Source organism: Monodelphis domestica, chromosome 4, assembly GCF_027887165.1.
Source record: "Monodelphis domestica isolate mMonDom1 chromosome 4, mMonDom1.pri, whole genome shotgun sequence".
In the NCBI taxonomy this organism is placed as follows: domain Eukaryota; kingdom Metazoa; phylum Chordata; class Mammalia; order Didelphimorphia; family Didelphidae; genus Monodelphis; species Monodelphis domestica.
The window spans coordinates 186409458-186426834 of NC_077230.1; the positions used below are offsets into that span (position 1 = coordinate 186409458).

Genomic DNA, 17377 nt, shown 5'->3' on the forward strand with positions numbered 1-17377 from the left:
GGAAACTGCCAACTCTAGATGCTACCAGAAGGAAAAAATCCTGGGGCTGAAATTTGTTTGCATCTGCATGATGGAAAATTTGCCACTCACTGCTAATGCTGAAAATCTTACATCCCCATAGCAACAAAGTCCCACTGGGAAGCATGTGTCCCTGTCAGGTCACCCACCCATTTGGAAGCGGGGCATGTGCTCCAGCTTTTTAGCCACCTCCTAACAAATGCATGCAGTGTAAAGCCTGGAATCTGTAACCAGATTGCCAAACACTCTGCATTTTTGGACTTGGAAACAGCTGAGGTGAGTGAGTGGCTTCTACCTGGGGATTCCTGATGAGCTCTGGAACCTTGAAAATGTGACCTCTTTTCTCTCGACCTCGATTTTCTCATTTGGAAATGAACGAAACATCTGCCCCTGCTTAGCTGAACAGGACATTATGAAAATCTACTGGAAAGAGAATAGTGGCATTCCAAAGCGTCTTCATTTGCTGAGGACAGATGAATGGTAATATAAGCCATGTTACGGAGTCCCCTAAGGACTCTGAATTTACATTCTGTTTGGGTCCTGGGGTCCTGACTCTAAGAGCTTTGGCTTCAGTTAATCCAGGAAAATCTCCAAGATAAAGTTTAATTATAGCTCATGTGCTAGTTTTCTCAAATGCGGGTATTAGGATCCCTAGGTCCCTCATAGGCCCTCAATAAACTAAATGCACACTGAGTGTGGAACAACATTTATTTCATCCCATAGAAAATGTCCAAGATACCAAGGACTCACAGGAGGCCAGGAATAGATACAGAGATATTAAACCCTTAAATAGCCCATCAGCTGCCCTGAAAGGGAGCAGAACTTGGAGTCATTATCAACGCAACCCTTTGACAAACCAGTGATTAACTCATTCCCATAAAATTTTAAGGAATGGGTATTATAGTTTGGCAAATACTTTTTTTTTTTGCATTTCTTGCAATAGCAACAGAGTTTCTGTTGGTTTTGTTATTGATATAGTCAATTATGTTGATGGTTTTCCCAATATCAATTCCCATAGAATTCTACACAGTTTTTCCAAGACTCACTTCCCAGTGGCTTAGATGCTCTACCTCTGGAATCAACTGTAGAAGAGGCAAACTCCTCATCTGACCTTCACAGTCCTAGCAACTTAGTGGATTTGCTCTCTAAGTTGTCAGTGGGCTACGCACTGTGCTAAACCTTGGGGTTACAAGTACAAAGAGGAAGGTAGTGCCTGCCCTCAAAGAGCTCATGTTCTAATGGGAAAAGATGACATAAAAGAATAGCTGAAAGATTGATATAGGGTAGGTAGCAGGGGAAGCTATTTGTGTGGGAGCATGGTGGAAAAATATGGAGCATGAGAAGCAGACAAGAGAGGAATGAAGAATAAAAGTAGACAAAAGAGGACTTGCATCCTTCTTCAGAATGGAGTTTCTGGGAGATGCTGACCAAGGGAGGTGCAGAAGGCAAGGAGATGTTCCAGGGTGAAAAGACCATAAATGCTGAGGGAAGTTCCAAGATGATTGATGCATTGTGGCAAACTCTGGAAGCAGAGCTACGAGCAATGTTGTGGGAAGTTTGGTAGGAAGTTTGCAGATGTTGTAAATGATCCTTTCTCCAAAGAGGGTTGCATCAGAAAATCCCAACATGAGCTGTAGTTCATCAACCATGTCTAGAGACTATTCTCTAAGCACATCGATATAGAGCTTTCCTGAGGATTAGTCCTGGAGATCAAGAGAGAATCAAGAGGAAAAACATGGGGTGATGCTAAACTGAGTCTTAAAAGTTGATTGTTATGAAACTACAAGGATGGGCAACTGATTTTTCAGTCAATAAATCAGCAGTAGGTAATCCATTCAGTACAAAACCTATGGATATGGTCACAATCCATAAAGAAATACCTTTCCGAACAATGGGCTGTAACTTAAAATATCATCAAGTTGTATAGTAAACTTCTCAAAATGTTGGTAATTCATTATTATTATTATTCCATATTCCACCTTCCCCCAGTAACAACATAAAATTTTAGAGTTAGACGGGACCTAGTAGATTATGTGGTTCAAACCTCCTCATTTTACAGAAAAAGAAACTGTGGCTCTGAAAGATAGCTAGAGGTGGCTGTTTGGTGCAGAGGAAAAAAAACACATTAGATTTTTGAGTTTGAGGACCTGAGTTCAAATCCTGTTTCTGCCACTAACTTGTATGACCTTGGGGAAAATAATTTGATTTTTCTGGTACTTACCTTCCTTATCTACCCCCATTAAATACAGGCACTGGATCAGATGAAAGGCTTTGTTCTGTTCCTTTTGCCTCTAAACTTAATGACTAAAACCTCTGTCTCTTGACTCCAGATTTAGTGTTTTTTCCATTACAATAGGGTCATCTTCTGCCTTTAGAAGATTTCCTTTGAGTTGGGGCTGGACTTCTGGTTGCTAAGAAGCCATCCTCTCTAAGAAGTAATTTAGATGGGTGGGAGTGGATGGGATCTAATTATCTTCTCATTAGTCTCAATGATTTCTCCCTGGAAGTGCACACTTGGCCTCCGAGATGAAACAATGGTACGCCTTGTCTTAATAAATGTTTATGATATTGGTCTGGAGATAACTGGGCAGGGAACCAGCTTTAGCATGCACAAGATGAGGCCACAGGTAGGGATTTCCCAGGCTGAGAAGGCCCAGGCTGACTACAGCCTCAGCACCAAACTGTAAAGTAGCACCTGGGAAAAGAGAGCTGACCCAGAGATGGGAACTGTTAACTTTCTACTTGGGGAAATGGATCAATGGCCCCAGGAGAGCTCTGAGCCTGGGCTGAGCATTTTCAAATGCCTCCTGTATTTTTCCTTTATTGCTCACTAAGTGATGTGTTACAGGCTCCTCCCTTGGGTGCCTGTGTTTTATCTGGCGATGAAAAGCAGAGGCTGAAGAGGAACGGAGCCTGTCTTCACAGCTGTTTCTCTTTAATTGCTGTAATTAATATTAATGGAAATTAATATTTAATGAGGACGTTAAGAAACACAATGGCAAAATGCTGGTTAGTAATGTGAATAACCTTGATTTGGGGAGGGGAAGAGGTCTCTCAGCTCTGCCACCTGGTCAGCAGGCAGAGCTCATGTTCTGGAAGCTGCTGGTAATTTATCAAGTCCTTGGGCAGCTGGGTGGCACGGTGCATAGAGCACCAAGTTTGGAGATGAGAGGACCTGGGTTCAAACCTGGCTTCAGACGCTTCCTAGCTGTGTGGCCCTGGGCAAATCACTTAGCCCCATTTGCCTAGCCCTTGCCCTTCTGTCTCAGAGTGGTTACTAAGACAGTGATGGTTCAAAAAAATGTTATTAAGCCCTTTACCACGTCCTCCAGCAAAAGCAGACTATTATACTGCCTGTAGCATCAGTGGGATAGTGGATGGCACTGGACTTGGAGCCAGGGAGATGGGCTCAGATTTCCCCTCAGATTCTTATTGACCTAGGCAAGTTCCTTAGCCAATTGTGGGCCTCAGTTTCTTTTTCAGTAAAATATGGGTATTGGACTTGATAGCATCTAGATCCCTTGAGATCTAAATCTATTTATATTCCTTAGGAACAAATATTTACTAAACACCTACTGTGTCACAGATGCTGAAGATTCAAAGACAAAAAAAGGAAACCATCCATCCCTTAATGAGCTTCTTTTTGTTTTGGTAGAAATACACGGGCACGTCAAATTGGATCCAAAATAGAAAATGGAGAAGTTACGGTGTAAGCTGCATCTCTTGTCTAAGTTCCCTCTTATAAGAAGAGAGTGTTCTGGAAAGGAAATCTTTCTTGGTAGAGTAGAAGGAACAAGGGACTTGGAGTTAGGCTCCTGGATTCAAATCTCTTCTTTGCTATTAACAATAAGCTGGGGGAAAAGGAAGCAAAATCACTTCTTTCCTCTGAATCTCTATTCCCTTTTCTATGTAGCAGAGTTAAGGGGATGGTGGGGTTTCTGGGGTTGTCTAACCACCCCTATTTGCCCTTTGCCTTTCTACAGAGTCATTGCTCCCATGGAATTCCTGGTATTCCTCTACTCTGGGAAGTCACATAAAAGGCCCTGGAAATCTCTTGATCTTTTTGCTAGTTCCAAACCCTTGGTCAGAGACAGGCTTCTGGCAAAACATCCATGTAAGATCTATCTCTTTGTCTTTAGTGGAGAGATTTCCCTCTTACTTGTCTCCTCCCATCAACATTCCCAATAGGTCCAGTGCAAATAGAGCAGTGGTTAGCCTACTGGGTTTGGAGTCAGGAAGGTCTGAGTTCAAATCCTGTCTCTGACACTTAACTGCTGTATGACTCTGGGCAAGTCACTTAACTCTGTTTGCCTCAATTTCCACATCTGTAAAATAAACTGGAGAAAGAAGTGGCAAATGACTTGAGTGTCTTTGCCAAGAAAACTCTAAATAGGATCATAAAAAGTAGGACTTGATTGAAAAATAAGAATGATACACTGTAAATGTTGGTGTTGCTATTATTTTATAAAGATAAGATAAATATTTAAAACAAAGAAAAGTAAACAGACTTTGCCTTTTCCAAAGAGAAAAGGTGTAAAGGGTGTCATGAAGGAGCTTGTGGAGAGAAGGGAGATACTAGATTGCTGTTTGCGGTGTCTCTACTTGAGGGAGTCCCCACATTCTGACCAAGCAAGCAGCCTTGCCCCCAGTTCTGGCTTTTTGGTTTTGGTGGGGGTGGGGTTGGGGGTGAAGGTGGATGTAGTTGCCGCTGCTTTTGATTCTGTTCTCCCAGTTCCACAAGGTTTCTTACAGCTTCTCTTTCCCCAACTTCATGCATCTTCTAACAATCCCATCAGGAGCTGAGTTCCTCTTTGAGGCTGGCTCCTTGACTTAAGTGAATTGACTTTTCAAGGTCACTAAGAAGGGCAGCTAGGTGTTATACTGGATAGGGAGCCACGTCTGGAGTCAGGAGGACCCGAGTTCAAATCTGACCTCAGATACTTCCTATTTGGGTAATGCTTGGCCACGTCGCTTAACTCTGTTTGTTTAATACCCCATAGGAATGTGGGCAGCTAGATGGCTCAGTGGATAGAGAGCCAGGCTTGGTAATAAGAGGTACTGGGTTCAAACCTAGTTTCAAATACTTCCTAGCTACATGACCCTGGACAAGTCACTTAACCTCCATTGCTCAACCCTTAACTGCTTTTCTGCCTTGGAACCAACACACAGCATTGATTCTAAGATGGAAAATGAAGGATGAAAAAGAAACACAACTCATAAGGGATTCACTTTGCCATATTTTTACATTTTACCTTTCAAACTCCTTTCTCTGGTTAGGTCTGTGAAAAACAAACTCCTTTACATCAGCAAAACATCACAGTGTAGACATCAGCTTCAACACATCCCTCTCACTTACCTCCATGTTGAATCAGTTGCCAGTTCAGCCTCTAGAGCATCCCTTGTGCTTCTAGTTACACAACCACCATCCTAGATCTGCACCCCATCACGTGGCTGCATAACTGCAGGAGCCTCCTAACTACCACCCCCTCTCTCCCTCTTCTCCGAGAGGTTCTCCACACAGCTGCCAAATTGGTTTTCTCACAGCACTCATCTGATTGTGCCACCCCTTTGGTCAAGAAATTTCAGTGGCTCCCAATGGCTTCTAGGACAAACTATAGCACTGCAGCCCAACGGAAGGAACTTTGGTTCTGGAAGCAGGAGCCTAGTTCAAGTCTTTCATCTCTTGAAATTAATGCCTATGACCTTAAGCGAGTCACTTAACTTCTCTGGGTCCCATCTATAAAACGAGGAGGCTGCATTAGATGGGTTCTGAGGGACTTTCTAGCTCTAAATCTGTTATCCTCAGGATTTTTGACTGAGCTCCTCTGCTGGGCTCTGCCCATATCTAACTGATTCTGATCTGCTTCTAGGGAGATTATGTATCACTCCTCCTTAAACCTTCCACATTCTAACCAAACAGACGTATTCTGATGCTCCTCCAACACTACATTCTATTTCTATGGCCACACTTTGCCAGATGATCTCCCGTGACCAGGATGTTCTCCCTTCTCATGGCTACCTCTTGGAGTCCTTTGCCCTGGCTCCGCCAGATTTGACCTCAGAAGATGTGACCCTGATTCTGCGGTTCATATTGTTAGAGTTGCTTTGCCGCTAGGAGTTGATTTGCTCAGGATTCCACCCACCATTGTCAGGGGAGAGACAAGAACCAGAGTCTTTCTGATGCCAAGTGTAGCTCTCTATTCATCTACTATTATTTTATTTTATTTTTAAAAGATATTTTATTTTTCCAACTAAATGTAATCATTATCAACATACATTTTCCAAAATTATAAGATCCAAATTGTGTCTCTCTTCCCTCCCAGAGATGGTAAGCAATTTGTCTAGCCAACTATTGTAAGATGGAGATAATTCATGTACCACCTACCTAAGCCTGGAAACATAGCTAGGGATTAGTTATTCTAATACTAGCAGAAGTACTAGTTATTCTGAAAGGTGAGGAAAATGTAATTCACAATGAGGAGTGAGGAGTTGTGGTGGCTAAAATCTCAGGGGCAATTATGTTGGGAGAAAGAGTGGCCCTTCTCCAGAGCATTGGTGCTAATCTCAAACACAAATGCTTACAGGGCTGCCGTTGGAATACATCTCTCCTGAGTTCTAGTCCTACATCACCAACTGCCTCTCGGACACCTTGAACTGGAAACTTCTTGGCATTTTAAACTCATTATGTCTAAAATAGAACTTGTCATCTTTCCCCCAAAATTCTCCCTCCTTTCAACTTTCTTTAATGCCAAGGGCATCACCGTTCTTCCAGTCACCCTAGCTAATTTCTGCCAGTGTAATCCTGAGCAAACCTTCCAGTTTTCTAATATGATGATGATATTGTGGGCTTGAATCCTAGATTTGCCCCCAGCTGGCCATTTAACTTTGGGCAAATCCCATCATCTTCTCAAGTGCAGGCCTGACCATAATACCCTCTCCATCCCAATCTCCAACCCAAAAAACTCCAGTGCCCCCTATTGCCTCCAGGGTTCAACATCAAATCCTCTTTTTGACATTTAATATCCTTCACAACCTGGTCTGTCCCTCCCTTTCCAGCCTTCTTCACTTTATGCAACTTCCACGTACTTTATAATATAGCTTTGTTATTGTTCAGTCACTTCAGGAATGTCTGACTTTTTGTGACACTATTTGGATTTTTCTCAGCAGAGATAATAGAGTGGTTTGCCATTTCCTTTTCCAGTTCATTGTATAGATGGAAAAACTGAGGCAAACAGGGTTAAGTGACTTGCCCAGCGTCACACAGCTAGTAAGAATCTGAGACCGGATTTGAACTCAGGAAGAGGAGTCTTCCTGACTTTAAGCCCAGCACTCTATCCACCTCGCCACCTCGCCACCTCCTGATGTATCTACATTGGTCTATTTTCCACTCTTCATGTTGGATTCTCCATCTCTGGACTGAAATATTTTTACTAACTATTCCCCATGCCTGGAATTCTCTCTCCTCTCCCCCTTGCCTCCCAGTTTCCCTTCAGATCAGATCAAATCTCACCTTCTGCAGGAGGTCTTTCCAGGTTCCTTTTCCCAGAGTTTCTTTCCTTTGAGATGAACCTCCATTTTGCCCTGAAGATGTCTTGTAGTCATGTAATTGTCTGCTCATTATCTCTCTCCATCCCTCCAGCCCCCCAGTGGAACACAAAGCCTTTGAAGGCAGGGGCCATAGTTTTGTCTTTCTTTGTAAGTACTTAATGCTCATTGACTTGACTCTCCTCTCCCCGAAATCTGCTTGTGCACAAGCTGAGTGTGGCCCATATTCATGCAAAAGGAGTAAGAGTTCAGTGATAACGATGAGAGTAGTTATAATAGAAATGAATAAAAGGTTTCATTTAAATGGAAAGAAATGTAAAAAAGCCTCCTAGTAAATATGTTTTAATACTATAATTTTGGGCCATTATTTCGAGTATTCCCCAGGCATTTTTTCTTTTTTAAAGACAACTTAATTTGGGGGTCTGCTCTATATTCAGCACAAACCCATGTTCAAAGCAATACAGCCCTTCTTTTTATGAGACCTAAAATGACTCCCCTCAATTTTGTAGATTCCGCCCTACTTTAATATTTGGACTTAGTGACCTAACAGGAGGTGCACTCAATTTCCTTCTCAATTTCTGTAGAATTTGATTGCTTCCCTCATTTCTTTCTGAAAAGTCTCATTTGGAGCTGGGGGAGGAAAGGCCATTGGAATTATGGAATGGAGCAGTCAGGAGTCAGAGTGAGTCACCAGAGCGGAGCTGGAAGGACAGAGTGGAAGGACAGAGAGCAAGACGTGGGAGAAGCCAATGCAGCAAAAAGGAATTAGGGAGAAATCTGGGGGAGCAGAATCAGATCTAGGGCTTGGGTAGTGCCAGAGAAGCAGGTCACCAACTAGAAGAATGGCTGGCACTTGGGATTCTTGGGTACTTGTCTATCACTCCAATAGCCTCTTTCTTACTCCTGCCAAAGCCTGGTTAGAAAACTAACATCTACGTGGCCAGCCTGTCTTGCTGGCCCACAGGATCTTGGCATGCATGATGGGAAACCAATTCCTGGATAATAGATTACTCATTATTGTTTTTGCTACTCCTTAGGATAGGAAGTGTCTCCAGGGACTGGATGTAACTGGCTTAGGAATGATTTACTAATTTACGCTGAGAAGTAAAGGACATTTCAATATCCGGTTGCTTTCTGAGAAGCATCAGAGGGCAGCCATTCTAACACAACTGGTGTCACCACCAGATTTTTCATCTTTAAGATCTATTCCTGGATTTCTGGTATTTTACTCCCCAAAGGTTCCATTTTCCAGGCTCCCTTATTTCTGAGTCACTTTGGTCAATAAGACATCACCTCCTCTGCTTTCTTAGGACTTCCATGAGTACCACAGTTGGGCTGGGTAGCTAGGCAGCAATGTCGATGGTCAAGAATAAACAACCTCAAGATTGCTAGCTTTCCACGCTGATATTTCCTGCGACAATATAATTGCAGTTGTATTATCAAAACATTTGCAAGCGTTCACCAGGGCTGGAAAAAAGTAGGTCAGCCCTGCAGCCCTGACTTCTCCTGACCTTGCTTTGTACTCTTTAACTGAGGAACCAGTAAAAGAAACAGTTTGTAACATGAAATCCATGCCAAAGATAAGAGACTGAACAAAAGGTTAATCTTTCTAGCAGAAATTAACAAACCGCACGAATCAAGATTTTCTTTAGTCTGCTGTGAAGGGTAATCACTTGGCAGGTCTTCATTTCATGCTTCAGGATCTGAAAGTATTGACCGAGTGCATGTATGTCCTTGCTATGAAATGTAAAATCTGTAAAATATAAATTTATTTTGATAATTCAAGAGCTTTGGCATTTCCTGATGATATTGGTGACCTGAATGTAAGTAGTTGAATTAAAAGAAATCATGAGGGTTGATCATGGAAATTAGTAGAGCAGAACCCTACTGTATGCTAGATTGTTGGAATTTTGAAAGAGCTGAGTGCAAATCAAGATTTTAGATACTTTACTAGCTGTGTGACCCTGGGCAAGTCATTTAACCCTGTTTGCCAGAGTTTTCCTCATCTGCAAAATGGAAAACTACGCCAGTGTTACTTCATCCAAGAAAACCCAAAATGGGGCCATGAAGAGTTGGACACAATTGAACCACAACAAATTAATGAATTTTCTTATTTATATCTTCTGTTGCATATATTCGCCATTTATTAGAGTGCCCTTGAACAAGTCATATACCCTTTCTATTGCAGATCTTAGTTTCCTCTTCTCCAAAATGTAGGAGTTGGGATAGACGATCTTTCAGATTCTGATTCTTTCCCTCTCTAGCCATCATCACTATATCTCCCATTCTACTTATAGCAGAAGTAAAAAATCCCACAAACAAGCAGTGAACTTAGGATTTTTTTCCTTTCATTTACTGAATTTTAGGCTTTATGGAGCTTTTTATACTTAGTTTCAAACAAATACTATCATATTAGCTGGACAGTTAGAGCCCTGTGTTTGGTTTTAATGTGATCGCATCCCTGGCATAGGCAATTTAGATGCCAGCTGGCCAAGTGACTGATGGCACCGCACAGGAGCATCGACTGATTGATCGGGGTCAGTTGCTGCCAGCCACCTCCATGGATGAGAGAGCTCCAATGGCCACCAGCTCTGCGGCAAAGGGGAGCTACATTATCCCTCGCCATGGGCAGACTGGCAGGAGCCCAATTGCATAAATCCACACAGTGTGTTAAAATACTTTGAAGTTCCCCAAAGTATAAGCTGGGCCTGTGTGAAATCAGTCGTTCTTCATTCCACATCTTTCCCACATTGTTGATTCAATAAGGATTTGCAATTCAATAAGGATTAATTTGGAAGTACCAAGTCAAAATGTAAAAGAGGGTAGATGTTCAATTTTTGTACTTGAAGGAAAGAAAGATGCCCCAGGCTGCTCAAGGGTTGGAGCTGACCTAGGGAGGTTGGATGCTCTTCAGGAATAAATCCTTCATAACTCCTCTGAATGCAAAGTCCAGCTCTGTGGGATTGAATGAGCAGGGACTGGTGAAGGTGGGCACGAAGGCTTTATGGGAGGTCACGGAGCAGACCTGCCCCAAAGGAGAAAAGGGGTCCCAATTGCCCAGCAGTCCTGTTGTCCTTGTATTTCCAGGTGGTCTACCCCTTCATCAGTGAGGCAAGAGTTCAGTTCTGGCACAAGTGCACTCTGAAATGAGGAAGACCACTTACACAACATGATCAAAAATGATGCAACAGAACGGGCGTTATACTTGTATCAAGAGCCCTGTTGACCATCGCTAAAATATTCCAGTAAGAGGATGATGTTTACCATGATTACAAGTCACCTTTGTGTAGTTATAACAACAACAACAAAAATCATTGGGAGAAAGTTTCTGGGCACATTAATGTCTACTCTGAGATTGTCTTTGGATTTGATTTTTGAATGGAAGGATGTGCTGCTGTTTTCAAAGTAGAGATCAAGGGAGTGATGAAAACATTTAGTTAAAAAGAAGAACCTTCAGAGGTTTGTTTATTTCGACTGTGAACTGCCATCTGAGACCACTTGTTTTTTCACTTGACTTGAGTTTAATAACATGACTATAAATGGGAGAAGAAACATTTATTCAAGAGTCTTTGTATTACTTTGGGCACTATGTCGATAGAGCATTAGGCTTGAGATCAGGAAGACTCATCTTCCTTCATGAGTTCAAATCTAGCCTTAGACATTTAGTAGCTGTGTGATTCTGGGCAAGTCACTTGTTTGCCTCAGTTCCTCATTTGAAAATAAGCTGGAGAAAGGACTGGCAGACCACTCCATTATCTTTGCCAAGAGAACGCTAAATGGGGTTACAAAGAGTTAGATCCAATAACAACAACTGTTAATCAGGCTGTTAAGCTAGTTCACATCCATGGAAGAGAAACATTGAGAAAAAAAGACTTTTTCTTGAAAAATTTGCATTGACCCCACTATAATGATTTTCAAGATCTGGTTGGTATCATCCTCAGTGCCTTCTTCAACCTGAGACTTTCTATCTATCTATCTATCTATCTATCTATCTATCTATCTATCTATCTATCTATCTTCCTCCAATAAAATGGAAATTCCTCGAGGATAATGAGTTTAATTTTTGTCTTTATATCTCTAGAGATAAGTACAATGTCTTGCCATGTTAGTTTTTAATACATACTTTGTTGATTCAGCCAAAGAAGGAACTGTTGGAAGCTGATCAAAGATTCAAGCATGCCACCTTCTATTTAATTTCCTTTGTTTTTTTTTTTGTGCTATGTATGATAGGCATCTTTCATCATGACAAGAGCAATATAGAAATATGTATTGCATGGAAAGCACTTATATATCCATATATATTATATATTTGAGGGGTGGGAGAATGGAAAGAGGGAGAAAATCTGAGTCCAAAAATCTCAGAAAACAGTTGTCAAAAATTATTTCTTCATAAAACTGAAAAAATAAAAATATTTGTTGATTCGATTTGGAAAGTTTTTCTTTCAGAGCAGTAGAAATCCAGGGAGAGCTGAGTCCCTTCCAAAGAGACTACAACCCACTGAAGGACTTCTCCTCAGTGACACTCAGTACCAGCGCTGCCAAAGCTGTGGGCTTTCTATGATTACAAGTAGGTGGTTTTAAATTTGTTTCCCTGTGTGCATGTGATATTTGTGATTGCCTCAAAAAATGATTACTGTGCATTTCAACTCCTTTCATTGTTCCTCACAGCTTTCAGGGCTTCTGCTTATGATAGTGTATGGGCCTGTGGCACAAAATCCATAGGCAATAGCATCCTTCAGGGCTTTGCAAGTGAAACTGTGTTTCCAGTAGTGTTAGCAGAATATGAGACCTTCCCTTCGAGCTTACAGCCTCAGGGCAGGGACCACACAGCTATTTGTTTTAGAAATGACCAAGTTCCTTCCTTTACACAGAAAGGGATGAAAAACAACCTGGTTTATGGAGGTGGTGGTTCTACCTAATATCTTCTTTCTGTGTCCTGTAATAATGGGCCTAATTTTTCAACAGCCTTCAACAGCTGTCTGATGTCTCCTCTGTGAGATGTGCCATTCTTTTTAATACCTGTCCTCTTAAATTGAGCTATATCTTGATTGTAGAACTGAGTGATTCCTACTTATCTACCCAAGGTCTAGATTATTTCTTTTACTCAATAAATGTGGGATTATTAAAATTTCCTCAAATGCATATACGTGTCTTGCAAAAGAGGCTTTATACAAAATAGGTTTAAACAATAAAGATCTAACAGTTTAGCTTCAAGGAATCCAGGAAGAGATCCATCTGGTCAGATCACTCTCAAAATGGCAGGCTCTTACTAAAAGCAGTTCATTTGTTAGTTGGAAAACATTGGCCATTTCCAATGGAGAGAATGGGGCAGCCAGGTAGTACAGCGGATAGGATTCCAGGACTAGACCCAAGTTCAAATATGGCCTCAGACACTTCCTAGTTTTGTGTCCCTGGGAAGGTTACTTAACCCTGTTTGCCTCAGTCTCCTCATCTGTAAAATGAGCCAGAGAAGGAAAAATGGCAAACCACTCTAGTATCCCCAAAAAGGGTCATGATGAGTCAGACATGACTAAAACAAATGAACCCCAACAAACATGGAAAGAACGCCGTCAATGGATTTGAGGTGGTGGAACATTCCTTCCTATGTCACATAAAAATGGGTTTGAAGCCTTCTATGCTTCTACCTTGGTATGTAGCCCCGGGCTAATGGCAATCTTGTGACAAATGACAACCAAGAACCTTGGGCATGTGAAGCAACATGGTATTGTGGTGAGGGTGCTGCCCTTGCAGTTAAGAAGTCCTGGGTCTGACTGCTACCTCTGGCACTTGCTAGTTTATTAGCAAGTCACTAACTCTCTAAGCCTGTTTCCTCATCTATAAAATAAGAGAGTTGAACTAGATGGCTTCTAAGTTAGTTTCTAGCTCTAAATCTATAGTCTTATAAATTTCTCTGGACCTCCATTTTCTCGTCTTTAAATTGGTATGTGTGTTGTTCTTTATGGTTCTTCTTGAGTCAGAATAATAAATACAATTTATATAGAAGCACACAATTTACAAAACAATATAGAGATGTATGTGCGTTAATATGTAAACACACATATGTATAGCCACAGATACATAAATAAAATTATTCATATGCTCACAGCAGCCCTATGATGTAGGAAAAACAGGTATTAGGACCTCAAATTTAAAGATGAGAAAAATGAGGCAGAGTCAGGATTAAAATCTAGTTATTTTGACTCCATATTTAATTTGGCTGCCTTCTCTAATAGACTGAGTTTATTAAATGTAATGGCCTTACTTTACCAATCTCTAGATCTATTATTAATTACATAAATTATATATATTATATATTTATTATATATAATAATAATTAGACCAATAATTAAATTTTAATATGAGCACACACTAAGAAGAAGGCATCCATCTCTGCCTGCTTGTTCTGTGCAACTCTTGTCCATATTTTCCCTTAATGGGAAGTATTCTTTATACTATGGGGGCCATCTTCACATTCACTTGATGTTGGGATTGCATGAATGCCAATGGGCTGTCCATTGGTGTTCTTTTGACTCTACTATGTTGCTGGCCCAATTGAGTTTCTGTTCATGCTTTTCTCAGATGATATCCTTTATACCATTTCTGCATTGAATTCATTGTCTGTGATGTGTTAGAGGCTGAATAAATGTCTCCCTATATTAAATATTAATCTAGCTCTTCTAGATAAATAAAAAATTTATCTAGCATCTACTATGTGCTAGGCACCATGCTAACCAACTTAAAAAATATTTCTTCATTTGATCTTTACAATGGCCCTAGGAGGTAGGTTCTATTATGAGCCCCATTTTACAGATGAAGAGATGGAGGCAAACAGAGGTTAAGTGACTTACCCAGGGTCATGTATGTAGTAAGTATCTGGGTTGGATTCAAACTCACGTTTTCCCGACACCAAGCCCTGAGCTCTACTTACTGGGCCACCTTGAATCTTAGTCTCACACTTTAGTAAAATTCCTTCTGTCATTTGCTGAGATTTTCTTGAAAGTGACAGAATATCAATTTCAGTGACATTATAAATACCAGAAAATATAATCTAAATTTTATGCATCAACATTTTCTCCTTTTCCTTGAACAGTCTAGAAGTCATTTGGGTACTAGGTATGCCTTTTAAAGACAAGGTGGTATAGTGGATAGAACAGGAGCCCCCGTGTCAGGATGATCTGTGTTTAGTTCTGTTGCAGAGAGACGAGCTATATAACACTGGGTTGGGCAAAACTCTTAGTATCCCAGTAGTTCTGTGTAGCATACCAGGCATGTTGGCATCTGGGAAGTATGATTGATGTATTGATATTGTATTACCAGACACATGGTCAGACCTCTTGATGGTCATTGTATGGAAAGGAGTAGGCCAAGGGACTAGCAAAGGATGGTAAATTCATGGGCTGGACCTTGAGGTGGGGGGGGGGGCACACTGCCTCAGGGCCACGCTGCCTCAGCTCGGAGCACTTTCATTTGCAAAGCTGGGGTTAATAGTCATGCCTCTGCTGGGACTACACTCATTTGCAAAGCGTGGGTTGGATTAATTCCCACCTCTTTGATCTCATCATTGTCAATTCAACCAATGTTAAAACCTATGTCATGTTATGTATTTATTGATCCACATTCCTAAAAACCTTCAATAAATACTGGGGACTAGCACGAAACTCACTCTTACTAGCCCTTACTAGCTCTCTCTGACTAGCTCTCTAACTAGCTCTCTTGCCCTTCACTTCCTCTCTCCCTCTGTTCCCTCCTCTCCTCTTACCTCTCTTGCTTCACTTTATCTCTTTCCTGGAGACTTGGACAACCCCAGTGCCTCCTACTAAGGCTTAGACTCTATTGTCTATAGGAGGCACCAAGGAGTTCAGCGATGCCCCTGAAGCTTCCTATTAAGGTTCAGACTCTCTTGTCTATAGGAGTATCAAGGGGTTGGTACTCCCCACCTATTCTCTTATTCCTCTTATTTCCTCGGAGTTCACGTTACTCCCCATGTGTTTCAACTCTAGCCTTTCAGTCATTATTATTCTCCCATTTCCTTAGCGTCCTCTCTCTATCTCAGGTTATTACCCACAGATAAATATTATAGGACTCCTGGGGGGGGGTCACTATATTCTGTATTGCTATAAGTTGTTGAGAAATGACTGTACTTGTAGAGGGAGTTTTCTCCCTTGGAGTTCTCTGTATCATTTCAATCAGAGGTCTGTTATAAAAAAAAATATTTGTAGCCAGGTTTTTAATGATGCTAACTGCATGGCTAAGCATTAAGTTATATCAATAAACAGAAAAAAGACTCATTTTTTCTCTTGCCAGTCTACCCTCTAAGAGCTTGGAAAATATTCTGGATTCCACTTTCTATCGGGAACCTTTATAAAGGTGAGATGCAGCGTTTTACAATGACTAAGTTGAGAAAAAAAATTCTTAAATGCTTTCATTAATTAAAAAAATAAAGCTATCAATGTTTTTGGATTTCTAAAAGCAAAATTTAATAAATTAATATAAGCATGCCAGATAAAAATACAAAATTACAACTGAAAACCAATAATAATAATAAAATAATAATAAGGGAAATGCTCAGTGTTGTACATTTTATTGGCATGGATAATTGCTTAAAGTAACAATCAAAAAACACATCTTTTTCTTGTTGGAAACAAAGTACTACATGATAGAAGAGCTGAGAGAAACCAGAAATAAACCACTCAATAATAGTTGGCAAACGATAATAGGAAATGGCAATGCGTGAGCCCAAGGTACTGTTTCAACCATATTTTTTTTTGTAAGTATCAGAAACTAATGACCTAGAACATAAAAGCGAAATCACAACAGGTTTACGCTGAGAAACATGCTGAATTACAACCACAGACTTTCCAGGATGAAGAAGCTGTGTTGTTTTGTTGTTTCTTTAGTATAGAGATCTATCCCAAAAGGGAGCCAATCATGCAATAGCTTGAGTTTTCTTTAACATGATAAACACCCAGGATTACTAGTACTGGAGCTTAGGCATTAATTGTTGGACAAGGACAGCTGAGTGGCACTACACAAACAACATAAGATTCCTTCATTTTTATCTGGTGCATACCCAAAGCTCTAATCAAGAAATAATTCAGCTAGAAGAGCCAATTAAATGACTATAAAACATTCCTTCATCTGTAGAACATAGTTCTCTTCTCTTTATGCAAAAAGGAAAAATTCAAAATAAAATGTCTTCATTTTTGATAAGCATCTCCACCACCAGTCTCTGATACCGTATATCATTCAAGGCTGCCATTGCATCTAGTTCTGGGGATCTCATGAGGGTGGGTCCAAAGACAATTCCAAGATTCTCGGCATTCATGAGGTTCTCCTTTTCATGAAGAGTTACCCTGAAGAAAAATAAAACAACCACAGTGGCTGTCAAAAAGGTCCTTATTATTAAGTATGAGTTTATTTCTTCAGGAGGCAGCAAGAGTGGACAAAAATAGCCAACTTACACTGTACATTTGTTCCTGATGGACAAATACTTGCTAGTTTTTTGATCATTAGCAAGTCACTTACTTCTCTAAGCCTTAGTGTCTTCATCTATAAAATGAGGTTGAACCAGAGGTCCTCTAGGTTAGTTTCTAGCTCTAAATCTATATAGATATTTACAAATTTCTCTGGACTCCAGTTTTCTCATCTTTAAAATGGCAGATTGATCTCTAAGTTTCTTCTTGAGTCATACTAATTAAACAAAATTTATATAGCAGCTCACAATTTATACAGTGCTTTCTCTATGTATATATCTATATCTGTATAATATATACTAAATAAAATCATTAAGCGCTCACAGCAGCCTTGTGAAATA

General features: G+C 40.6%; 1 protein-coding gene and 1 long non-coding RNA gene across 3 annotated transcripts in view; both read right to left on the bottom strand.

The window, feature by feature from the left end:
• Positions 1-284: 284 nt before the first annotated feature.
• Positions 285-6427, bottom strand: LOC130453719 (uncharacterized). Its single transcript, XR_008911237.1, has 3 exons — positions 5375-6427; positions 3595-3869; positions 285-1721 (listed from the first exon to the last, which is right to left on the bottom strand). It is a non-coding gene; the product is annotated as an uncharacterized LOC130453719 (long non-coding RNA).
• Positions 6428-16015: 9588 nt separating this feature from the next.
• The window catches only part of CHN1 (chimerin 1), a 275820-nt gene continuing 274458 nt past the window's right edge, over positions 16016-17377 (bottom strand). For both annotated transcript variants that reach the window (XM_007494411.3, XM_056794021.1), the window contains one exon: positions 16016-16916. In XM_007494411.3, the coding sequence (XP_007494473.1) occupies positions 16745-16916 (172 nt within the window). In that variant the 3' untranslated portion in view covers positions 16016-16744. The remainder of the gene's footprint in view (positions 16917-17377) is intronic.